At 37.5% G+C, this 27,588-nt stretch overlaps 1 protein-coding gene across 11 annotated transcripts in view; it reads right to left on the bottom strand.

The window, feature by feature from the left end:
- Window positions 1-27,588, bottom strand: part of Mast2 (microtubule associated serine/threonine kinase 2) — a 157,752-nt gene that overhangs the window by 83,852 nt on the left and 46,312 nt on the right. For 9 of the 11 annotated variants that reach the window (XM_060379797.1, XM_060379799.1, XM_060379788.1 and 6 more), the window contains exon 4: window positions 7,063-7,094. In XM_060379797.1, coding sequence (XP_060235780.1) covers window positions 7,063-7,094 — 32 coding nt within the window. Of the gene's footprint in view, window positions 1-7,062; window positions 7,095-22,766; window positions 22,821-27,588 lie in introns of those variants that run through there. The other 2 variants (XM_060379795.1, XM_060379796.1) reach the window with 1 other exon arrangement.

Raw genomic sequence — 27,588 nt, 5'->3', positions numbered from 1 at the left:
CAGTATAATTCCTTTTTGACATCTGACTTAAGAACAATGAGGGATGAGCTTGAGGACAACTTGGTCTATATACTAAGTTCCAGGCATGCTATGGAGACCCTACCTTAAAGGATGGAGAGACCAGCTTGGTCTACAAAGCAAGTTCCAGGACAGCCGATCTACACAGAGAAACCCTGTCTCAAACAACAACAGCAACAAAAAAGGAGTCACGAAAGATAAATTCCAGAAAACCTAACTTAGTCTGAGTTGTCTAGGGTCTAAGTGTGATGAGGTCAGAGAAGTCTTTCACAATACAATAAAACATGAAGCTGATATTTGAAAAATATAAAAACTACCCAGGTAACATAGCAGAAAGAAAGGGCTAAGGAGATGGTTCAGTGAGTACACTGCCCACCTTGCAAGCACAGAGACCCTGAATCTAGACTGACAGTTCCAACATGAAAGGTCATTATGGGAAAGACGCACACAGAGACACAAAGACAAAACACTTCTCTGACAAACTCTTGAGGACAATAATACAATCCTTCGAAAACTTTCCATATGAGAATATAAGGATACAAAGCAATAAGCAAATTATAAACCACTCATTTCATTGACAACAGTTTCTCTACACTCTTTACAAACTCTTGAGTACTAATTCAATTTAATCAAAGTACATGTGTAGCTGGTGTGTGCTACTTTGTGGGTTCCCTTTTCTTCCGCCCTTCTTCACCCCTTTTCTCTTCCCTTTCAACACCCTAACACTAGATAGGAGTGAAAAAAGGAAAGAGGAAAGGGGGACATTATCTTTAGACAACTTCCTGCTGATCAGGGACATCGAGCTCCTTGGGGCAAGTCTGATCTTTGCAGTCAGGACATCTAATTTCTTCTTCTTGTTTCTTCTTTGTGCATGACTTCTTAAAAAAACTGCAACCAATATCATACAACCATCACTAGCAACCCACACTGCCTCACAAAGCCCTAGCATTTATAGGCCCTCTGAAAAGTTCCCGGAATTCCAAATGTCCCACAACTGCAGAAACTCTGTAGCTGCCAAAATCATGCCTCTGGTAGAGTGTGAGGCAAATCATAGTCAGCTGCTGTGAAGCAGCTTCATATCCCCACAACTGGGATTAAAACGAAAAGATATTCCCATTAAGATTTCTGTGTTTTTTAAAGAAACCAAAATTACAAAATTTTCACTATGTGTGTGTCTTAGGGTTCTTACTTTTCTGGCTTCCTTACTGAAAATGCTAAGCAGTACTTTTGCCTCTGATGACATATTGCCTAAAAAGACTTGTCCAGTTCTAGGTAAAAAAGGTTCCATGCAGCTTCCATTGTCTGAGGAGATGACCAGGAACAGAGATCTGGTAGACATTCACTTCAATTCACATAAGGCAATTAAGTGCTGAAATTACAGTTCCCGTTTAAAGCTATAGAGATCCTGTTAACGGCCAAAGCATAGATTAGTGTCTTTTATGATCTAAATATGGCTTATTCTCTAAAAAACAATGCTGAAATGTGATTTCCAAGGAAACATTAAGGAAGAAGTGGAAGGACGTTCTGAAAATGATTTGGTGGCTAAGAAGAATCAATGCCTTTATCCCTGCACTGGATTTAGTTACTTCAAAAGAAGCAAGGCTGTCACCCCACTTAACCTTTTCTGCGTGTGACTCTCAGTCCTGTTTCTTCCTACCTTGAAGTGAAGCAGCATAAGGTCTACACCAGTAACTGAGCAGATGTTGCCACATATTTTTTTTTAACTTTCTAGGCTCTGAATCAAAAACCAAATCAAAATCCTATACTTTATAAATCAGCCAGTATCAGATATTGCTGCAAGAAAAGAAAACTCTTTAGGACAGTATCTATGTTTTCTCTTCTTTCCAAAAAAAAAAAAAAAAAAATTGTAGTATTTCCAAAGTTAGAGATTAAAAACGATACTTTGGGCTGGTAAACTGCTCACTGTGTAAACATAAGGATCTGACTTTGATCTTTAAAATTTACAAAAAATAAGCCAGGTGTGATGGCCTGCCCACGTAAACGCAACAAGTGGAAAAAGTAGATTTCAGGTTCCCTGGCCAATAGTCTTGTCTAATCAGTGATGTCCAAGCCCATCAGAAAAATCTAAAAAATCTGAATGACACCCAAAGTTAACTGCTGGCCTTCAATATGCACAGGTAACTCATGAACACACACACACATCTGCTCATACAAATATACACAGTACAAGAATACTTCCCATACATGTGTTCATATTGACACACTCATATTCTTGGTAGGGAGGAACTAAAGAACTTCGGGCTTAGCCAACCCTGTCTTTCAAAAAAGTATCTAATTCAAAGATCTAACCTGATAATCTCAGTTACTTTCCAACATACAGCAGATTATCAGTGGACATTTACTGGATGCTCAGTTGTTTAAAGGCAGTTACTATGTCAAAAACAAAACAACAAACAAACAAAATCTTTAAAACAAACAAAAACAGGGGCATGGTGGCGCACACCTTTGATCCTAGCACTTGGGAGGCAGAGGCAGGCGGATCTCTGAGTTTAAGGCCAGCCTGGTCTACAGAGGGAGTTCCACGACAGCCAGAGCTACACAGTAAAACTCTGACTCAAAAAAAAAAAAAAAAAAAAAACACACACACAAACACACACACACAAAAGAAAAAGGGGAGGGATGGGGGAGAAAGACTATTCCTTTATTATTATTAACATTTTCATTATTAACATTTTTAACATTTTCAGACTTGGAGTAGGCTTAACTTCCTTTACTGATGATTAAAACATTTTTTGTTTGTTTTAAAGATAGTTTCTCCCTAAAAGCAAAATTAGCCTAAAAATCATGAGGCACCCTAAGCTTTAGTTTCCTGAATGCTGAAAACAGGCATGCACTACCGTGTTCAACTGGGGCTAACTTTGGTTAGTCCTATAATTACTTCAGAACTTGTATGACCAAAATATTCCTCCAGTACCAAATTTAAAAATATAGATCTTATTTTCTTCCTTTCCTAACTGGAAGCACATATTACTAGAGGCTACCTGCCTTTGGCTTTAGTTTCACTCAATCTCTTTTAATTTTTTTTTTTAATTTCTGTTGTGTGAGTGCATAAATGCCTGTGAGTGCATCATGCTTGTGGAGATCACAAGACAGCTTTAGGGAGCTAATTCTTCCACTATACAAGTCCTAGGGATCATGTTCAAGTCATCAAGCTTGGAGGTAAGTGCCTTTACCCAATGAGCCAACTTGCCAGCTCAGTTTTGTTCAATATTAAGAAATGGAAAATCTCAGAGAGCTTCCAAATAAGAAGGGGTGGGTGGGTGGAAGACATAGTAGAAAATGACCAATTACAAATATATGGTAAATACAATGCGAAAAAGCCACCAACTCCATTACGCACATCCACTTAGGACATCACTCCAACTGAGTCCCAGGTAAGACTCCTTGAACATTCAGGACACTTCTGACACTAGAAATGAAACCTACTATAAAACTAAATTAAGGGAAACAGAGGGGCTAGACAGATAGTCAGTGGTTAAGAGCACTGGCTGATTTCCAGAGGACCCAGGTTCAGTTCCCAGCTCCCACACCTATAATTTCCGGAGTCTCTGACATCCTCTTCTGGCCTCCCTAGGCACTTCATAAACATGGTCCATGTACATACATGCAGGCAAAACACATACATAAAGTCTTTTTAAAAAGAATACATTTTAGAACAAAAGCATAAGCAATGTTACATACATTTAAGTAATCCTAATAGCTTTTATAGAAAGGAAAAGCAGGCGTCATGATCTTCAAAGATTAGGGAACTAAGACAAAATGAAGTGATGTGTCTAAGTTTGCAAGGTCTATCCTGTGATACAGTCAAGTCTGAATCCCAGTGTGACTCATAGCAAAAGTTCCTTTATATTAACCTCTAATGAGCTTTTGTAAAAACAGTTTAAAAAAAAAAAAAAACAACTCAGGGAACAATTTAATCACTAGAGTAATAATACAAAGCAAAATGTCCAAATAATAGTGACAGAATTACCTGTTTAACACATTTTTAAAAATATGTGTGAAGCATACTGGGGACTGGGAAACCAGCTGATGAGGGACAGCAGGGCAAGCAGGGACAGGCCTGGCATGTTCATATCAACCACAGATGGCAAAGAGAAGCCCTTGAAACAGCCCAAGAAGGTGGACTAAAAAGACAAGGCTTTCAAGTAGAGACAAAAGGAGGAGCAGAACAAGTCAGAGGAGTCTTGGCAGACTGTCCCTGCGGAATGTATACAGTTTACCCTTGTTCATCCAAACACTGATTCCTCTACCCCACTAACTGGTTTCAATCTGGATGTTTATTCTAAGCATCTCCTGTCTCAAATTTGTGTAAACGTGCCACTATTTGTTCTCTGTGTTGCCAATAAAAGCCAACCAGTCAATGCTGAGCAGTGCAGAGAATGGGGTGAGACACCCTGGTCCAGTGAGGGGAGAAGAAAGGAGAGGAAGTGCAGGATGGATCCAAGAGCAGAGGATCACGAAACATCAGGGGAAATGAACCAGACCTAGGATATGATTAAAAAGCAAGTATAAAGTGGAAAATCTGAATGGGGGGCAGCTATACTAGCTTGGAGGTTTAAGATGGAGTAATTATCGTGCAGCATTGTGCTCTAGGCTAATTAAATAAATCCCAGTCTCTCTGTGGGGTTATTTGGGTATATAGCTGTTTAGGGAGTAACCACTGCCTTATTAAATATATATCACTATTAAATAAGAATAATCTTTCAACAGAGGAGCTAAAAGCCAAAGCCATTCCAAAAGTACCCCGAGGCCACAAATGGAATTAAGAAATCTGGCAAAAAATAAGTTGTTCCTAGTGATGGTGACACTCTTCCATTCCTATTTAAACATCTGGATTCTCTGTCATAACATGGTTTTCCACCTACAGGTGGAGTGATGTGTTGTCATGGAGTGTGTTGTATATTTTAATAAACTTGTTGTTTAAAAAAAAAAATCACAGAATGGCTATTGTCTACAGTTCTCATTCAGCTACTCCTACCTCAGGTGTGAATTCAAAACAAATCCAAATGTAATCCTGTCAGAGCCTACTGTTTCATCTTTGTTGTACTCCAGAAAAATAAGGACTAACTAGCTGAGCATGTATAGTAGTTCATCACTTCTGTATCACCTTAAATTAAACCAATTCATTCGAAAAGTGGGGAGAAAAGGTATATAATATATGTATATATATTTTTAATAGAAATTTAAAAGATAGCAAATGACTGATAGGTAAAGGCATTTTCCATCAACCCTGACAACCTGAGTTCAAGCCTCAGAACCCACATGATGAAGAGAATGGGCTACTGCCAATTGTCTTCTGATCTGCATATATGAAGTGACATAAGCATATCCATCCACACATATACTAAATAAATCTTTGTAGTATACTTAATAAACAATGACACTGTACCCACTTCATATACAATAGCTCATGTTTTCATAAAGAAAGTTTCTAAGTCATTGTTTTATCACAGTTCTATTTCTTTAATAGTTCCCAAAATTGTGTGTATGTGTACATATATGTGTATGTGTTTTCATGGATGTGGATGTGCATACATGTTTGTGTGTGAACATTTTTATATCCCAACACATGTGGAGGTCAGTGAACAACCTCCAATGTTTTGACAGAATCTCATCATGGTTCACCACTATAAATGCTCAGCTAGCCAGTCCTTATTTTTCTAGGAATTCTCTTGCCTTCGCCTCCCATCTCCCCACAATGACACTGGTAATAAGCTCAGGTTTAGGTGGGTTTGGGAGATTTGACTCAGGTCCCCATGCTTTGTGCAGCAAGCACTGTCCACTGAGACATATCCTCCGCCTCATGTTTTTCAAATTTTGATCCTTAGTCAACCATAGTAGATACTGAAATGAGAGTTAGTTTGGTAAAAGTGTATCAAATAACAATTGATAGGCTTTAACATGGAAATTCTAGTTCAGTAAATCCACATCCTACCATTTCTTCCTCTACACTGCAAGAGATGAAACCTCATGCATGAGCCCCGTCCAAGCTAAGCATGCACTCTCCTACCACTGAGTCACTTCTCCAATACCAGATTATGGTTTTAACAAACATTCAAAGATTCTAATTAGCCAAATCAACAACGAATCCCCAAGAATTCTTTGAAAAAAGGGTAGCCAAACAAGACATTAATTTCTTTCTTTCTTTTTTTGAAGGTTTATTTATTATTTATACAGTATTCTGCCCAGAAGAGGGCACCAGATCTCACCACAGATGGTTGTGAGCCATCATGTGATTGCTGGGAATTGAACTCAGAATCTTTTAAAGAACAGCCAGTGCTCTTAAGCTCGGAGCCATCTCTCCAGCCCTTAAAACTTCTTAAAATTAAAATCCAAGGACATAAGGTACTTTCCAATCTCCACTAACTCTGAATCCAGAATGAAATAAAGAGGAGAGTGACCTGTTTCAGTCTACTCTCTAAAGTGGCTACCCTTGCACCAACTTGTAAGAAGAATCGTTCTCTTTACAGTAGCCATATTGTATAATACAGACACAAAAAAATTTCAGATTTAGTACCCCAACATTCTTAGCTTAATAAATCTACTAAAAGTAAATCCACAAAAGAATATAATTGTGATGAGTATGTAAATGATAGTACTTCTACTACTAGGCAAAATTTGGGTCAGAGAAAGGAACTTGAGGCAAAGAGGTTACTAAAGAAGTCTCTGACCTAATGAGAAACATAGCGGAAAAGATTTTTTTTTAATAGATATGAATGTTTTGCCTATACATATGCCTGCATAACATGCATGTGCCTGCGTGTGCCTGCTGTCCATGGAAGTCAGAGAAGGGTATCCGACCCCTTGGAAGTAGCGTTACAGGTGGCTGTGAGCCACCATGTGTATACTGGAAATTGAACATGGGTCCTCTGTTTTAAACCACTAAGCCATCTTTCCAGCACACAGAAAACAAGACTCTTGAATGAGATTTATACAACAGATATTAACAACAGTTTCTTAATGCAGTTCCCAGTCAGGAGATCATTACAGACAAAACCATAATGGTAAGGAACATCTACTTACAAGCTGCCTCTCCTTGGAAGACTCAATTCCTTCTGAAAAACAAAATACATAAGAATTGCTAAGACTTAAATTGTTGCTTTAAAAGTACTCATTAAATAATTTTTAAAATCTGCATTAGATAAAACACCCCAACTTTCTTCATTTTTAATTACTCATCTCATATGCATTGCATTATTAAAAATGCAATGATTATTAAGTTTATGTCTTAGTTATTGTCAATTGTCATTTCTTTGTTGTAATTTTCATAGTAACTGCTTTCAAAAATCTTTTGCAAAATGTTTGAACAAAAAACATGAAAACTATAAAAACTGAATAAATGTTAATGAAACAGTCAGGGTAACCCTCTCTACTCTTCCCTTCTGAAAGGAAGATCTCACAGATAATTCCAATAATTTTTTTTCCATTAGATGTAACTACATTCCCAAAGTCTTTAGTAAGTCTTTGTGCCAGTCTTTAATTGATAACAAACTACAAAGGATTCATATAATTAGCAGCAATGATATAAAATAAATAAGAGGGGTGAGCTATATTTTAAAATATTTCATTTTCCAGGCAGTGGTGGCACACACTTTTAATCCCAGCACTTGGGAGGGAGGGCTACAAAGAGAAATTCTGTCTCAAACAAACAAACAAACAAATAAAAAAACAAATAAAAAGGGCAAAATATAGGCAAGCAATTATAATACAGAAAATACAAAGCAGAAGATGATTACAGAGACTAGGGAGATAGTTCAGTAAAGTACTCGGAATGAAAGCATGAGAACTTAAGTTAGTTCCCTAGAGCCAACATAAAAAGCTAGATGCTTAATAATCTCAGCTTGCTGGTCAGCAGCTTCTCTAATAGGACAACCTCAGATCTCAAGGGGAGAACCTATCTCAAAAAACAAGGCAGACAGTCCTGAAAAGCAATACTCTCTGGCCTCCATGTTGATGCACATCCTCATCCACCTATGAAACCATATGTAATAACTGTGTGTCCATAATACATGAAAAGACACCTATATTAACTATTAAGAGTCCTATGTTAACTACTAAGAATAGTTCTAGTTAAAGTTTTATATACACCATTACGGTAAGAACCCCGTGATCTGCTTTCAGTGTTTAAAGTCCCAGTTCATACCAGTGCCCTTTTAAGAAATCCTCTCTAAAACTCAATTTTCTCCAATGGAGTGTCACGGGGCAGACTCCATGCCCAGGAGTAGTTGGCAAACACAAAACAGACTATGTTTTGTGTGTGTGTGTGCGCTTTATGTTTTGTCAGGGTTTTCTGCTTGTTTGTCTTGTTGGTTTCTGTTTGTTTTGATTTTCCAGTTTGTTTTTTGTTTTTGAGAGACAGCATGAGAATATAAAGTTGGTTGGGTAGGAAGGAAAGGAAGAAACTGGGGAACGGGAAAAAATATGACAAAAATATATCACATAAAAATGTTTAAATGCAGGGCAGTAGCGGCACACACTTTTAACTCCAGCACTCAGGGAGGCAGAGAGAGGCAAGCAGATCTCTGTGACTTCGAGGCTAATCTGGCCTACAGACTGAGTTCCATGACAGCTAAGGCTATACAGAGAAACTGTGTCTCAAAAAAACCCAAAAAGTTAAAAAAAAAAAAAAAAAATCCAACTGTTAGAGAGAATTCCTTCCTAACGACCGCTCCTGCAGGAGCTGAACCTAGAGTCTTGTCTGTGCTATGCCACCACGCTGTGTCTCCAGGTCACACTTTACTCTTTATTTCACGGCAGGGCCCCTGGTATCATTAAGTCTTCGGTGCTAGCCTTGAACCCATCTGTGTCCTGTGCAGGCTTCAGACTTGCAATACTCTGCCTCAGTCTCCAGAATAGCTAGATTACAGACCTGAGTCATCAGAAGTAACTAGAACTATACCTCATTTGTTATTTTTACGTGTCTGACTATTATGCATGTAGTTAGTCTCATCTATAAATATACCAATATGTATGTGAGGGATTTTCTTGTTTACATTAATATGGGAAGAACCAGTTCTCCATGGTCCTACATTATTCCCTGAGTATGAGTCCTAGACTGTAAAACAGTCAAGGAAGTGAGCTAAATAATAAACATGAATGCTTTTACTTCTCCCTGTTCTCGACTCCAGATGTGGATTAATTCCTGCCCCTTTGGCTTCCCAGGTATGACTCACCCTAACCTGGAGTTGTTATCTCAAATAACGTTATTACATTACACAATACCACGGCAGTATAAAACTGAAACAGAAGACTTCTAAATGGCCAACAAGTGCACAAGAAATTTAGAAATTGTACAATAGTATTACAAAAAAAGACAATACCCCAGTTGCTAGTAAGGATGTGGAGAGAGGTAAACTCTTACATATTGTTCAGATGAATATAAATTAGAACAGCCAGTGGAAAACACGATAATGCTCCCTCTAAAAAATTAATTAAAAGAACTACCACATGGTCCAACAATCCCATTTCTGGGTATATAGTATCCAAAGGATACAAAATCAGTATGTCCAATGGTATCTGCTGTCTGACGAGAATGGCTTCAGCTTATAAAAGCACAAGCCTGACTACATGATTTTAATTCCTAAAACCCAAACAACAGCCAAGGTGCACACCATATCTATCGATAGAAAATAACGAAAATGCAATCTCACACACACGTGAACACACAGACACGCACCATACAATGGAACACTATTGAGCTATGAAAAGATAAAATCCTATCATTTGTGACAAGATGAATGGACCTCCAGATCATGCTAACTAAAAGAAGCCAGACACAGAAACATAGTGATTTTACACATGCAAAACCTAAAAATGCAAAGTTCATCACGTAGAGAGAAAAACAGTGGTTATCAGAGGTGAGAGGGGAGAAGAGGCTGAGGTACAGAGTAGTTACAGTTATAGGAAAAGTTATATTTTGTTCTGCTCTACAGAAAGAGTACTAGTGAATACATATAAACGAGTATACAGCCAATGATACTGTGCTATATAATTCAATATAGTTATAGGTTTTTAATATTTATTTTACATGTGTAGGGGGGTGGGGTGTTGGCGCGCACACACGTGCACACATGTACACACTCGCACCCAGATGTCTCAGAAGAAAGATGGCATCATCAGATCCTATGGAGCTAGAGTTACAGGCAGTTGTGAGGCACCTGACGTGGGTACTGGGAACCAAACTCTGAAAGAGCAACAAGTGTTCTTAAACACTAAGCCACCTCTTTAAGATTTTTAATTTTCTCATTACAAAGAAACAATACATATTGACACACAGATGCCCTAATATTCTAGAGTGATTGGTGTATAATGTAGAAATGAGAGGGTTTTGTTCTGTTTGGTTTCTAGACAGGGTCTTACTATCTAACTCCTGCTGTGTTGCAGCTCACTCTGTTGACCAGACTGGCCTCAAACTCCCGAATACTGGGATTAAAGTGTATCACCACCACAGGCACGTTTAGTATTCTTTAAAGATGTACAATTATAACTTATCAATTAAAAAACTAAGATATAACATAATTACAAAAAACTGTTATTTTATTATTAATAAAATATTAAATAATTATTGCTAAGTATAATCACTGAAAACATTTTCTCAATCTTTTCACTCATCAAATTGTTGCCATGGAGGGTTTTGATTTTGTCTATTTAAATATATCAGACTTTTCTTCATATTATAATCCTTTTTATGTAAGAAATCAATCCATCTAAGACATGAACGTATACACTGAAAGTATGTTAATATCCTGAAAAACATTTTGTTCTATGGAAGATAGAAACATCATATTTATTTCTATAAGGAAATCAGTTACCCCCAAATGTTGCAATTTTGAAGTGACATGCAGCATCACACCCGCCATGTACGCAGGGATCTGTCAGCCGCTGCTGCACCACATGGTTCAACTGCTATAATCTGACAATACATTTTTATACTTGTAAGGCAACATCCATCCTACCTCTTCATTATAGGAGCTCCTCGTAAGGATTAGCTCTTCCATAGAAATTTTCAAATCACATTGTAGATATATGCTTGGACTGACATCGTGTGCAATCTAGAGATGACTTTGAGAGAATTCTTGTATTTACAAAGAACACATTAAATTGCTATTTATATTTTTCTCCATATGTAAAACATTTGTTTTTTGATTATTTGTGAAAGTGGGGTCTGCCATCACTCCAGCTCAACATTCACTGCTTTAATAAAATCCTCTTCTTACTTGCTACATAAATATTATATAAATCTTGTCAATTTCAGGTTAGCATATATATGCTACAATTATAGTATCTTTTTATAAGTTATAATTAACAAAAGCTATATTTCATTATACCACCAATAGCATTTGCCTTCCAACATATATTTTTAAAAAATTCAAACAAAACAAACCACCTAGAATGAAAATATAGAAAAGTTTAAGGTGTGTGTATCCTTGTATTATATACAATACTTATGTGTATAACCCAGATGGCATAGCTAATGTTTGTCTATATTTATTTTATTATTACATAGTTAACCATCTAATCATGTTTTTAATGCAGCTTGCAGCAGATTGTAGAATTCTATATCCATCAGCAAGTATTTTATTAGCAAAGTTAAATTCTGTCTTACCAATATGCAAATACTGAATTGAACAAAAACTAAGTATGTCAATCAGTAACTTTGATAAGTGCACACACTCAGATAACTGAAATTTCTACTCAAATGCAGAACAAGTCTATCAAACCAGAAAGTTCTTGGTAACTAAAGCCCCCAACATTCTTCTGCTCAAAGAAAAGACTATTTTTACTATCTATACTTTTTCTGCCTGCTTGAACATTTTATATGAATGGACCTAGGAAATACCTCTTCTCCCTCTAAGGCCTTACTATGTAAACCCAATGCCTTGAACTCATCATCCTCATACCTCAGCTTCTCAGTATAGGAAGCTTTGTATGTAGGGTTTTATTTTTACACTTAGCACAGTGTATTTAAAATTCATCTATGTTGCTGCATAAAATAGTAACAAATTATACTGTTTTCTCTTGCTTATACACATTTGAGTTCTTTCCAGTTTGGGACTGTTTAACAAGCCTTTTCGTAAATTATGTTTTGTCTTGGGAAAATATGTAAGAATATGGAATTAGTTGGTTATATATGCGAGGTTTTTTTATATGAGACTATAAGTATTTTTAAAGTGACTGTACCATATAATATTCTTATTAATGTATGAGCTTTGACTGCTCCATAACCTAGCTAAAATCTGCTGTACTTACATTATTAATGTAAGAATGTTAAATGTTGACTATTTTATATTCATGCCAATACATTATGTAGTCTTGTACAGTTTAGCTACCCTAATAGATATATACTGGTATCTGATGATGGCTTTAACTTACATTTTCCTGATGACTGGTTGTACAAAGCATCTCTTTTCATGTACTAATTAGCCATCAGTACATATGTAGAGTATTTTAAAAATTGTCGCCTTTTCTTATGTGGCAGATAAAAGTCCTTTGCCACATGTTTTGCCATTGTATTATGAATCTACTATGATTAATCCAGTCTTTATACCAGAATTTTAATATACTTTTCTCTTGCAGGATATCCCCGCTTCCACTAAAGGTGTGCTGTACTAATCTCCTCCATGTCTCTCAATTCAATCCACTGGTGATTATAGCCAGGCAGAGTGAGAGGTACACACTTGTAATCCCAACCCTCAGGAAATTGAGGCAGGAGGAATGCAGGTTAGGATCTGGTATGGACTACATAGAATGTTCCGGGCCAGGCTAAACAAAAAAAGTTGGGAAAAGAAAAGAGAAGTTAAAACAACAAAAAGTTGAAACAACAAAAGAGGAGTTAAAACAACAAAAATGCAGCCAGGCCCGGGCATGGTGGTGCACACCTGTAATCCCAGCACTTGGGGAGGCAGAGGCGGGCAAACCTCTGTGAGTTGGAGGCCAGCCTGGTCTACAAAGTGAGTCCAGGACAGCCAGGGCTACACAGAGAAACCTTGTCTTGAAAATAAAACACAAAACAAAAAGAAGACAAAGAGGAGGAGAAGGGGGGAAGAAGAGGAAGAATTCATTATCATAACTACTTAGTAAATTGTTTAGAATGTTACTGTATAAGCAAATTTGTCTTCTACCAAGACTGAGAATGTTGCATCTTTCCACTTTCCATAATTGCTATAAAATGAGTAAAAGTGCAGAGATCTTTCTTGCCTTGTCTCTCATCTACTCTCAGGGGGAAAGCAATCAACTATGTTGCCACTAAATATTAAGCCAGCTAGAAGTTTTTCATAAAAAACTTTTATCCAATTAATAAAGCTCTTCTCTATTATTTAATTAATTTGCTTAGAAATGTGTATTATTTTAGATGAGAATTTTTCTGTACAGGCCAGACTGGCCTCCTGCTGCCCCAATCTCCGGAAGTACCAAGATTATAGGTTTGCACCATCTATCTGCTTGTATCTTCATTTTTATAATGGATAATAGTATCTAGCTTCCTTTTTATAATGTCTGTCACATTTTTGTATTATAATTATGCTGATTTCCCAAAATGTAGCAAGGAGGTTGCTTCTATTTTCTAAATAAACTTGTGTAAAATGTATGTTAAAGTATAACTGTTCCCACAAAATTGCCAGGAGTCATGCACGCAGAAAAGGCCTGTGGCAAGCAAATGAGCTTCCTGGAGGCAGCCCACTGTTTTGCACAGCTGATGAATGGGTTGCCCGGGTGAAGCATGGTCCCAGGGACTTTGTAGAACAGCAAAAGCTGCATAAAGAGCCTGAGAACCTTCTCATGTCACTGGCACATAAACTGCACTAGGTAGAACAAGTTTGGTACAGATTTATGAACAAAAGTTAACATTCACTCTAGGTCCAGAGATAAAGTCACAGGTCTCGGTGGGCACCGTGGTAAGACAAGCTATGAAGAGAAAATAGATAATTAGCTATACAAAACCACAAAAATAATAGAGGATAGATGACCTGTTTCTTAGTGAACACGGACTATAAACCTTAGCTTGTGACATTAAAAAAACAAAACAAAAAAAAAAAAACACAAAAAAAACCCTTGCTTTAAACTTTCAATGAACTCATGGATAGCTAAAGAATATTTAGTCAGATATTGAGTCTTAATGGAACTAAGTTATCAACATCCAGTCTCCAACTCCTCACTTCCTACCCAGTCTTCAACATTGTAAACACACTCACAGCTCACACACCATTTAAACTACGCTTGCCAAGTTACAAACAATCTAAAGGCAACAAGCCACCCACAATTTTAGCCCACAATTCTTTTCATGTTTGGCGCATGAGTAGCATTCGACGCCATTATTCACTCCTCCATCTTGAATACTTCATGAAAGTAGGAAGAAGTTAGGTTCCTTGACAGAAAATACTAGACCTAGGCCTCTCCTCTGCTCTGCTTCTTGGCCACCATGAGAAGAGCAACTTGCTCCTCTCCTCCACCTACAACATACATGATAGGCTGCCTCACCACAGTCTCAAAAGCAATGGAACCACCCAACCAGCAACAGAAACTTGAAAACCCAGTGAGTCAAAATGCTCTCTTATATAAATTGACCTCTCTCAAGCATTTTGTTACAGTGATGGAAGCCAAGTAACACAACAAATGAATGAATAAATAAGCACATGGTACATGCTATTATCACCATTATCATTATTCTAAGATTCATAATAGGATCCCACCTGCTAATTTGGAGCTATGTTTATGAATATTCTCAACTGCAGTTAAGATCATCAAGACACTTCACTGGCAAAAGAACAACACTATTATCACATCTTAGTTAGGGTTTCTACCGCTGTCATAAAACACTGACCAGAAGCAATTTGGGAAGGAAAAAGTTTACACTTTCAGACAAAGGTCCATCACGGAGGGAAGTCAGGACAGGAATTCAAGGCAGGATCATAGAGGCAGGAACCTTGCAAAGGCCATGGATGAGTGCTGCTTGTTCACCTCATAGCTTTTTCACCCTGCTTTGTTACAGCAACCAGGACTACCAATCCAGAGGTGGCCCCACCTACACCACCTACATTGACCTGGGCCATCCAAAAACCAATACTCAATTAAACAATCTACTGCAGGCTTGCTCACAGGCCAATTTGGTGGGGTTATTTTCCCAGTTAAGCTTTCTTCTTCTAAAATGACTCTAGCTTGTGTCAAATTGACATAAAACTGGCCAGCACATTTCTATAATAGAGTTTTGTAGCTAGTAGTTATTCTTGTAGGCATCAGAAATAATATTTTCAGGAGAAATCATCAAGGAAATCTACTAATACCATTTATTAACTGGCCTTTAAAAAATGATTGCCTAGCCAAGAATGGTGGCACACACCTATAATCCCAGCACTCTGGGAGGCAGAGACAGGCGGATCTCTGTAAATTCAAGGCTAGCCTGGTCTACAAAGCAAGTCCAGGATAACCAAGGCTACACAGTCTCAAACAAGCTCCCAAACCCCAAAAAGGATGATTAGCTCATATATAAGCTCTCCACAACTTTAGAAGCAAGTAAATCTGCTGAATGACTCAGAGTCTGTCTTTCTTATACTGTAATTTACCACACTCCTGCTCTGAACACGGTGGTGTTAGAGCTTCCCTTATTCACAGCCCAAGGTAGAAACTAATGTATTTGCAGCTATGGAACCTCTGAAAAAGTCTAATGAATTTTACTTTTCTTTTGTCTTCTTTTTTAAGAATTACTTACTTATGTGGATCTGTGTGTTGTCCGCATGTACACTTGCAGCCAAAAGAGGTTATAAGGTCCCATGGAACTACAAGTATAGAGAGTTATGAGCCACCACAGGGGTGCTGGGAATTAAGCTCAAGACCTTTGGAAAAACAGCCAGTGCTCTTAACCTCTGCATCATCTCTCCAGCCCAAATTTTACTTTTCTTGACCATTTGCTTTCTCCATTAAATCTCCACGCTATCATCCTGAAAACAGGTTTCAATACACACTCCTTAGCACGAGATATCCCTCATAAATTGAATACTATATCTCCACTTGGTGGCTGTTTGGGGAGAATCTGAAGTGTGGCCTTGCTAGAGGACAAGCTTTAAGGATTTAAGACTCCTGCCATTTCAATTTAGTGCTCTCTGCCTCTTACTTGTGGTTAAAGATGTGAGATCTCAGTTGCCTGCTACTTCTGTCCAGCCATCGTGGACTCTAAAAATAGCCCAAAATGAGCCCTTCTATAAGATGACTCAGTCATAGTACCTTATTGCAGTAACTAATACAAAAATACAGAGAAGTTACAGTATACAATAATATTTTAAAATATGGTTAAGAACACAAATGTATAGGCTAGGCCTTTAATCTCAGCACTCAGGAGACAGAGGCAGGCAGATCTCTGGGAGTTTGAGGCTAGCCTGGTCTACAAAGTGAGTTCCAGGACATCCAGGGCTATACAGTGAGATTTAATTTACATATACAAATATACACAGAAACAGGCAGACAGACAGACAGATAGATATAACTAAGTTCATGTCATGGCTTAATAAAATTTAACCTGGAATTTCACCCATCTCCAAGGCTCAGATGCAATGCTTATAAAAGTCAAATCAAGCACTGCATATGGAAGTGCCTTAATAAATACATGGTAGACGTGCCACTCTCAGATGAGTTTTGGGAACAGCAAAGACAGCCTGATGATCCTAAAAAGCTATTTCTACATGCTATTAAGAGCCCAGGGCCTAGCACCAAAGGAAATATTAAGTTCTGCTGATATGCTTCATAAAATTTTAGTAGTAATTAAGCCTTTCTAAACCTTATTTTTCCTATCTACATTCCTGAAATTAAAAACAAAAACAGTCCAGAATGGTGGCTCATGCCTTTAATCTCGGCACTTGGGAGGCAGAGGCAGGAGAATCTCAATGAAGCCAGCCTGGTCTTCATACCTGTTCCAGGACAGCCAGCAATACATAAAAAGATCCTGTCTCAAAACAACAACAACTATATACAAGTTATTACAAAGACAGAATGAGAAACATGCACTTTAAAACTTTAAGGTTAGACATTTTAGATTCCTATTATTGATGAGAGTTTAAGATTTCCAATCTGACTAACCTGGTTGAGGGACTGCTGAGTAGTTAAGGGATGGTGCTACACTTTCAGGACCAGAGTTCATTTTTTCCGGCCCTACCAGGAGCCTGAAAAGCCTTTACTCAAGCTCTAGCAGGAGCCCATGCCTCTATCATACACTCAAATACACACACAAATTAAAAAACTAAAAAAAAAAGTTAAAAAAATTTTTAGAAAAGATATAACTATTGAAAATGAAATGTTAATCTCTAAAAAAAAATTTTACTATCCCCCAAACTCTACTATATATTGTTTGAAGAGTCCCTAAAATTTCATTACCATTTTAGGCCCTTCAAATTTATGCATTTGCATATTTCCCATTAAAAAAACAAAACAAGGAAAATGGTTTCTGTTTACACTGAATAAAGCAAAAGTCCATGAAGTATATTCTGAAGTTACAGAGAAGACTATACAAACTAAATCCTAAAATCGCTTACTCCCATTCACTTATCCATAAAGCAAAATTCTGATGGTATCATACAACACATAAAATAAGGCCGGGCAGATCAACAAAGAATCACTGACTATATATGTATTACTTAGTATTCAAATAACTAAACACATAAAATATTTCCAAAGAAAGGACAAAGGCCAACTGTTCAAAGGCAATAAATATCCACTATCCCACAAGTAAATATACAATCAAGAGTCACAAGGCTGGTGTTTGTCCTTATGTGCATAGTCACCAGTTAGGAGTAGGTTGATTTGTGATTTGGTTTTTACCCCAAAGTGCCAGAGATGAAAACCAGGGCTTCATTCCCCTACTGAATCACAATCCAATTCAGGTCTATAAATTACACTATTTCTCCCTAAGGTGGTTTCCACCCTGAACATCCCACAGACTTTCTAAGGAATTCTCAGTGTAAAGGCTTTGTGTATGTTTGTCACTGTAAACAAATGCCTAAACAACAAGAAAAAGAAAGAAAAAAGGGAAAAAAAAAACCTTAAGGCAAGATTTACTTTGTTAATGGTTTCAAAGGCTTCAGGTCTCAAGAAAGGTTGGCCTGTATCAACCAAGCACTCACCGTATCTCTGAGACCAACTCCTGTGTTAGTGAGCTTTCTTCTTGCTTATTTATTATTCTAGGCTCACAGGATAGAAACTGGTGTCATCCATACATGACAAACATGGTGCTGACAGGTTTTGCCTTTTTATCCTTCTCCCCTTGTTAAAAAACATTAAATTACATCCCTAAATCTAGCCACCAAGGTCTAATCCCTTATTTGGTCATTTCCTCCTCTGAGGCTGACCACCAAGGTCTAGCTATCAAGTTTTGAAGTCCAGCAATCAAAAGCACCCTTTTGGGTGTTTGACCCTAGTTAACATGCCCAATTAAAATTAAACACCTCATCCTAACAAAAGGTTTCCCTGTACCTCTATATGCCACCGATGTGCCATGGCTGTCTATCTCCTCTCTATCCAGAGGCAGTCCTTTGTTCCTCTGGGGCAAATACATCTCCTTTATGCTGAGATGCAAACAAACGGCCATGTTGTGTTTTCCATCCTCTTTGGCTCTTAAAATCTTTCACTGTGTACCCCTGACTGTCCTCAAACTCACAGAGATCTGCCTGCCTCTGTCTGAGTGCTGAGTTTAAAGATGTACGCCACCACTGCCCTGCTGAGAACCTATTTTCAGTAAAAGAAAAAAATAATTAAAAAAAAAAAAATAGAATGTTTGACATTTCTATGCTTCTTGGGTTTGTTTTTAAGGATGAAAACTGAATCATCCTTTATATGATGATCATGACTTATTAATGGTCACAATGTCTAAAATAAAAATCCCAAGTAAGTTTTAGCAGCAATAATGGTTTCCAGTATGTCTTAAGCAGTAAGTGCTTCTGAACAATGACACTTTAAAAACTCTGATTCCTGAGCAGCACAAGCAGAAAGAGAGGTGACACAAATAAGTTTTTACCTGAGGCCAACTGTTTCCTCTGCACGATAAATACTCTCAACTTAGAACCTGAAGCTAGAGTATCTATGTAATAAAGACTTTATGTTGTTATTGTCTAGTTTTGGTTTGGTTGATACAGTGTATTACCATGAAGCTCTAGCTGTTCTGGAACTAACTATGTAGTTAGGGCTAGCCTCGAACTCATAGAGATATGCCTGCCTCCACCTCCAAAGTGCTGCGATTAAAGGGGTGCCCCGCTATGTTTGGCTTTCATAAAGTCTTCTTTAAAGTTCTGCAATTTTCTCCCAGAAGTTGGAGATCATTTAGTTATTTAGTTGTTTGGCTTGTTTGTTTTGAGACAGTCTCACTTATATAGCCCTGGCTGATTTCAAACCCACAGAAATACTTAGTGCAAGATCAAATGTATATGTAAAACCACAATAGCAGGCTATTCTCATTAACTCTACAAATTAGCACCTTTTCAACACTGTTCTCTTTACCATTCATTCTATATAATACTTCTTTCCTTCTATGTCTCTCAAAACATTTCATAGTTTTCTTTTAATAGACATGTCTCTTTGTAAAGGTTATTTTTTTAGATTTAGAAATTCTGTTGTTAACAGTGGTGATATTTTTTCATATTTTTCTAATTGGCTACTGCTAGTATATTAGAATTTTTTTTTTTAATCTTATGCCTGGTAATTTCCCTCAGCTGTTTTGTTTTGAGACCTGTATCATGTAGTTGATGCCTGCCCCAAATATAACAAAGCTGAGGCTCACCATAAACTCTTGATCTTCCTGCTTCCACCTCCTCAGTGCAGGCATTACAGACTTGTGCCACGATGCCTACCTATCCTAAACTCCCCATCTTCTTTCTGAGAATGGATCTCACGTATCCCAGACTGACCTCAAACTCACTATATAGCTAAGATACTTAGACATCTGACATCACCTCCTGATTATAGGCATAAGAAATCATGCCCAGTTTTTATGTACTGGGGATCCAACTGAAGGCTGCACAAATGCCTGGAAAGTACTCTGCCAACTATATTATATACTTGGCCAACACCTAAGAGTTATTTTAATAAATTTTAATTAGCTCCTTGGAGATTTCTAGGAAACAGTTACCTCAATGGTATCTATTTGTGTGGTTTTTTTTTTCCTTTTTACTCAGTATTTTTGCATTGCTTTATTTTTCATATATTATATTGTCTAGAACAACCATCACTACTACCACCCTGAGACAGGGTTTCTTGGTATAGCCCTGGCTGTCCTGGACTCGCTCTGTAGAGGAGCTGGCTTCAAACTTAGAGATCCACCTGCCTCTGCCTACCAAGTGCTGGGATTAAAGGCATGTGCCACCATCCTCCAGCCACTTTTTAAAAACTTAGTGACAATAGTAAGAACAAATATTCTTTACTTCACTGTTGTGTTTATTCATAATGTAGCTTTGTACTTAGCCAGTTCTCATCATTGGCTATAGAATAGCAAATTAATTAGACAAGGTCCCTTCTCTTGGGGAAATATTTACTATGTTGCTTCCTCTAAGAAACCTGGTTAAGAAAGTTGGTAGGATGAAAGCAGCTTGTATCTTGGATGATCTTTCTAGAAAACTTTTAGACAGTCTAACTTATTTCACAAAATTACATACGTACTTGCTTGGCTAGTACACAATTACCTTCTGTATGCTTAGGGACATAAACCTAAAACTTGCTTTGAAAGTTTTATTTCTTTGAACGACCGAACAATCTAAACCACTGCTTTTCAAACATTGCTTCTATTTCGAATGTGCCAGTGCTGTCTTCTAGAAAATACACCTTAAGGTATTTATACATATATAATGGATATATATATACATATATATATATATGTATGTATATCCATTTAAAACAAAACAGAAACACCCTGCAGCTATGTAAGCTGACAGTTTGGTACTCTCGCTAGACAAAAATAGATTCAAAAGAAAGGACATCAATAAACAAAGTAGCAGATCCTTGAGAATGCCTTTGTCAGTAGAGGGGGAAAAAAAGATGCTTGATTTAACACAAAGCAGGCGAAACAAGAAACAACCAAAAACAGAAAAAAACTAAAATTCACCACCATAGAAAAGGATTACATTTCTGAATCCCAGCAACTAAAGAGAAATGCATTAATATTAGGAAATACAATTAAGTGTGCTTATAGAACCAATTGTTTTTAATTAGCAGCTATCCTTGCACACACACCACTATTTATGAGGGGTCCTTAATACTTCTTAAATGTATTTCAGAATTTCCTGAGACATCAACTGACAAACCACCGAACCAACTGTAGTAGGAAACAATATAACCGGCTGGGGTTTGTGAACTCCAAGCCATACTGGACAATTAATTGCTGAAGAACTCAGTAGGTGTTCCTCTTGGCTTTTGAGTGTTTGCAATACAAAAATATTATTAAGAGCCACAATCATGAGGTTGGAAAGATGGCTCGGTGGTTAAAAGCACTTACTGCTCCATATCAGGACTGGAGTTTGGATCCTGGCACCATCTGGTGGCTCACAAACGCCTTTAACTCTAGTTCCAAGGAATCTCTGATGCCTGCCCCCACCAAACTCTCACTATCTCTGTCTGTCTCTGTCTCTCTCACACACACACACACAAAATAAATGTAAGTATAATCATAATATAATTACAAATGCCACTTGTTTCAACATAAGCTTTAAGTTTACTAATCCTTTATCCTATACATTCTTTCTGAACATACTTAATAAAAAAAAAAAAAGATAACAATAATTCACGGGAATTAAGAGACCCCAAGGTGCTTTTTAGGAGGGTGGGGGACAGCTTTACAAATGTCAAATAAACCAAACAAAAACAAGAGAAACTGTTGTATTTCACATAGACAGACCATACTAACTAGGTTGATCAGCTAGAATTTATACTGGAACCTTCATTGTGTCAGTTCTCAAAAACATTCAGTGATAAGCTAGCTGGCTTGTTCTTTTCAGATAAGAATAGGGCAAGATGATCTGATTTAGAACACAAGATAAACCGAACCAAATTTGAAAGATTTGATGAGTTATTTTAATAGTAAACGTATTCGTGAAAACTCAATTCAGGTTATCTGTCAGTCTGTATTTTTTCTCATTCTTAAATACCTTACTTGCCTCTTCATATACCAAACATCTAGGAAGTGAAGAAGATGGAGGATGGATGGACAGACAGATAAAACAGTCAGGCAGATATAAATGAATGGCATACATGCAAAGCAAAGATTTAGAGAAGTTCTTAATAGTTTATATAGACTCAAATGTTACACACACACACATATGATTTATTATGAGGTAGGGAAAAGCACGATGGTCAGAAACAAAATGTTTGCATCCTCTAACATTCAAAATTAGGTTTGTATCCTACATAGGTTTGATTTAATTGGCGCATTTATTTAATTCAAGGAGCATTTTCTATCAAAAGCAGTGACAGCTGAGTAAGGTGTGGCAGCACCCCCTGTAGTCCTGGCTAAGCAGAAGGCTTGTTAGAGGGTCTCTGGAGCCCAGGAGTTGGGAGATAGAACCTGAGCAACATAGCAAGACCCCATTTCAAGACAAAAGAAACAGAAAGTATCCAGGTCTTAACAAAATTTCTCTAGTCATAAGTATATATGAAAGAATAGTTAGTGACACTCCCTTCCCCCATGCACTGAATAAAACTGCAACAATCTGATACATCTTCAAAAGGCATTAATAGTATTAAAGAGGCAGCTTTCTTTTACTCACCTGTAACCCTCTCCTTCTCAGAATACTGGAATCATCCATAACAAACAGCAGACAAAAAAAAAAAAAAAAAAAAAAAGCCACTCCCCAGACACCAACTACTAGCACCTACTTACTGCTGAATAAAGAGGTAAACGGTCCATTCAGAGCAGCAGACTGTGCCCAGTAACCTAGGACACTGCTAACCCAGCCAGCATCAGGACACAATTACCACCTAATACTAAAAAATACAGAAAGCTCTTACTAGAATCAAAGCAGAACAGAGAAAATGCTTGATATTTGCTTTTCTTTTCCAGACATAGCCTCCTTTGTCTGAAAGTATCTTAAATACCAAGGAAAGAACAAAGGTACTAGGAAAAGCAATTCCAATCTTCTCTCCAGACTTCACTGCCTATTAAAAAGGTTTGGCAAACAAAACAAGAATCTCCACCTACAGCTACTAAGCTCATAAAATCGGTGTCACACTTCCCTTTCCAAAAATAAAACCGTTCTACATCCATTTCTTAGGGTAAAAATTCTTCTGAAATATAAAAACAAAACCATATTATTCTGTTGCCTGTTTTCAGGCTCAAACTGATTAAAAAAAAAAACAGTTACTGTTTTGGCTAAGTCGGCAAAATTGCTCTCGCCCTTTGTACAGACAAAGCGCGTGTCGGAGTCTTTCCACGCTGCCGCAGGCTCTTTGGTTTCTCTGTCGCTGGGCTCGCAGGCCTTCCCTTCCCCGACAGCCCCAAAGCCTCTCCTCCCGCCCCGCCCGAAGCCTGGGCCACCGCTAAGGTTGGCCTCAGGGCTCTTTTCTGTCCTTGGGAGAAGAAAGCTCGCGTGTTGTGAGTTCTGAGCACGGGTGAATTCATCCATCCATTCACTGCTGCCACGGGAAACGCGCCCCATTCCACCAGATGTCTAAAAAGACACCGCGACCAAAAGCTTCGCTTCACCAAGCCATAGTAAGCTCAGAATTATTTCTTTGGTCACTGCTTGCCATACTCAAAGCAGGACTGTAGCCAAGTTCAAAGGTATGTATTCCGTAATTCATGGATCAAGACACACCTTTTTAGATTTCAAGAGCAAGAAGGTTAGCTCTTACAGTACTGTCACTTAAATATGCATAAGTGTTTAAATTTTCTAACATTGTAGAAATTGTTAAAATCCTAAGAAAAATGGAAAACTGAAGCAAGTTGTTGATTCTTCTAATAAAACACATGGAAATTTGTGGAAGTAGGACTCTATTAGCAAGATGATTAGTATATTATCTTTTAATTTACAACCATTGTTCTTCAAACTATAGGACATATTACAAAAAATTACTAAGTTTACAAAAGATTCCAGGAATTAATCCAAGTATGCAACATGGTATATTACTATCTCCCTATTTTGACCGAAAAAAGTATGCACAGAATACCTAAATCAGCCTTTTTTATAACCTGGGAGTAAACAAAGCCATAGTAGAGGGCAGCTTTAGTATGTATCCCACAAGAAGGAAAAGCTGCCCCTTCTATGGCTATGCCAGCTGCAACCAAGTCTGGGGTTTAAAAGAAGCTCTATTTAAAAGATCTTTTTCTGGTCCTCTTATAACTGACTACAGGAACAAGACAGCCTCACTGCTGAAAATAGCACAGAAAGCAAGATGCATCTCTCTTTCATTCATGAAAAATGTTTAAGTCCTTTAACACAACCAGTGTAGTCATTCTTGTGAAAGCTAATAAATCCAACCCCCTTTTTCCATTTGATGCTTTTTAAACAACTTAAGTGCATCTATGAGGAAAACAAACAAGACCTGAGCAGACAGCTAATTTGCATTGGGTATGCAACATGGTATATTACTATCTGCAAAATCACACACTTTTAAAGGCACAAAATCTATCAAAATAACTACTAACAAAAACATATAAATATAAGCAGAAATCAAGATGGAAAAATTTCTAATTCATTCAAATCCCAATTTATAGAAATATTTTTAAGGTACATCATGATAAGCTGTTCAAATCAAGGATTCAAAACTCCTATTCATTTACTAAGGAATCACTTATTAGGCTAATTTCCTGAAACAGAAATGGAAAAAATTATAACAACACCCAATTAGTAACAAACTTTTGAATATATTCTAGAAAAGCTCAGATCCAGAGTGGAAGCCAAAGAGAAGTTAATGAACTAACACAAGTTCTAAATCAGCTAGAAAAAAAAGTGCTACAAAGGTTAAGAGGAGTTATTTCATTACATTGGGAAAACTACAAAAAGACTTCCAAGAAAAATGTCATTTGGTTACTAAATAGTTAATGTTATAGAAAAAAAACAGTGCTTGCTTCTAAAAGGATTTCATATTTAAGAATTGAAAATCTTTCAACTGAGCATGGTGGTACACACCTTTAATCTCAGCTCTCAGAAGGCAGAGGCAGGTAGAATCCTGTGAGTTAAGGATAGCAGAGTCTACAGAGACAAGCAAACACTAAATAACAGCTCCTTCCCTTGATAATTCAGAGGCCACCTTAACACACAAGAGTAAATTATATTCTCCATCCCTTATTGGAACTTAGTCCTTCAATCAGAAAGAATAATGCATTGTTTCTGAACATATTCCTCCTCAAATTCATTCTGACGAAACAGGAATGCAACTGCTTACCTTATAAAGTTGTTAGAAAGGGCCACTGAAATGATAAAGGTCAATGATTTTTTCAAAGTTCTTTTTTGAAATTTATCTTTTATTTCTGTATGTGTACCTGTAGGAGTTTATGTGCACCAAGTTTGTACAGGTGCCCACAGAACTGTCAAATAATATGTAATCAGAGTTAAGAGTTGTTTGTGAGCTGCCATATGGCTGCTAGGAGCCAACCCAAGTCTGCAGCAAGAACAGGCAAGCACTTTTAACCAATGACCCATCTCTCCAACTCCTACTCTTTTATTTAAACATTTGTTTATTCTGTGTGGGGGAAGGGATGTGTGTGTGCCAGCCTGAACACGTTATCTCCTTCAACCATTCTAGACCTTAAACTCAGATCACTGTCAGGCTTGGCAGCAAGAACTTCTCTTACTCAGTGATCTTATTGATGCTTCTTAAACATTTTGAGGATCTGATAGGACAGAATGTAACACAATGACTAAAATTTCCTCTTACAACTTGGATTCTGTTACAGGATATTTGATCACAGTGTAAACCCCAAGATTGTGTTGTTGACTGGGAAAAAAAGAAACAAAACAAAACTGTTTCTAGGTGTGGTGTGGCTCAGCCCTAGCACACAACTTTAATCCAAGAGCCTTCTGATTAAATTAAATAAAATCAATCATGGGTCAAGAGGCACAGCTTGACAGGGACTGAACATAGGAAAAGAAAATCAGAGAGTAAGGGAAAGTCAGAACGGATAGAAAGATGCACAGGAAGTAAAAGGCAGGGGCATTGAATTTGAGGAATTTTTGAGATGGCATGGAGAAGAAGAGTCTTCCTGGGGAATGTCAGCTGCTGGGTGCTTTTTCTGTCTCTCTGAGCTAGCAGGCTTTCACCCCAGAAACTGGCTCCCAAGACTTTATTGATACAAGACTTTATTGAGATTTTGTTAGAATAGGATTCTTTACAACCTAACATTTTATTAAAGTTTATTTTTTTAAATCCTTGCAACCTAATATTTAGTATTAAAATAGTATTTGTAATTACTGATTAAACTACAAGAAAGTGAAGATGAGTTATCAAAGAAGTATAAAGAAACCCAAGACTGAATGGTATAAAAAGAAGCATTGTGAACAGTTAAACAACCTGCCTAGAGGCCCACTGACAAAGAAGATCCCTTGAATTTACAGTTTTGGAAGCCACTGGTATCTTTGTAATTTAAGGGGTGGGTCAGTGGTAGGACCCAACTCCAGAAACAGTGGGCTGCAGAAGGAGTACAAGATGAGAAAATTAAGTAAATAAAAATATCTAGACAGTTTCCACTGAATTTTTAATTAATTTATTCATTATTTCATGTGTCTGAGTATTTTACCTATATGTATATGTGTGTCCCACAGGTGGCTCAGAACCATCTATAGTGAGATCTGGTGTGTAGGCAGAATGCTGTATAAATAATAAATAAATCTTAAAAAAAAAAACATAAAGTAGCAAGTTTGTGGTGAGATTTCTGTCTCCTACAAACTTCAGAGATGCTAAGCCCATGAAGTATTACAAACAATGCTGCCTAAACAAGAATGACGCCAACAGACACGCTAACATGTTGGGGGATCTCACCAGGTCCCACACACAAAGAACTAAAGAATCCTCAGAGTGGGAGCAGGGGAAACAGTCCCCCAAGGAGGAGGTCCTAAATGAGCTATCCAGTATCAAGTGTCAGCCCCAAGGTCATATCACAAGCAACATCACACAGACTGAGCAACATGCATTTATATATTTAGGAATATATGGGGGGAAAGGGGCAGTAACAAAGAACTAGAGGCCATAAATTTGAGAGAGTGTCTCAAAATAAATAGTCAAAGATCTACACAAATGAAAAAGCATACTGTGCTTACCGGTAAAACATAATTTTCACAAAACTCACTATGATTTCATGATCATATAAGAATATCTATTCAATGTGTATGAATGTTTTACATGCATCTATGTCTGTGTACCACATGTACACCTGGTGCCCAAAGAGGCCAGAAAAGGTGTCAGGCACCCTTCTAGAGTTACACACGGTGGTGAGCCTCCATGTGGGTGGCAGGAATAAAACCTGGCTCCCTGAAGAGCAGACAACACACTCAATTGCTGAACCACTTCTTCTCCAGCCCCTCTACTTTGGTTTTTACTCCAATTTTGCATAAAAAGCTCGCAATGCCTTGGAATTTCCTAAATGATTGCTTT

This window comes from Meriones unguiculatus, chromosome 3 (assembly GCF_030254825.1).
Source record: "Meriones unguiculatus strain TT.TT164.6M chromosome 3, Bangor_MerUng_6.1, whole genome shotgun sequence".
Lineage (NCBI taxonomy): Eukaryota > Metazoa > Chordata > Mammalia > Rodentia > Muridae > Meriones > Meriones unguiculatus.
This window is presented reverse-complemented; position numbering and strand designations above follow the sequence as displayed.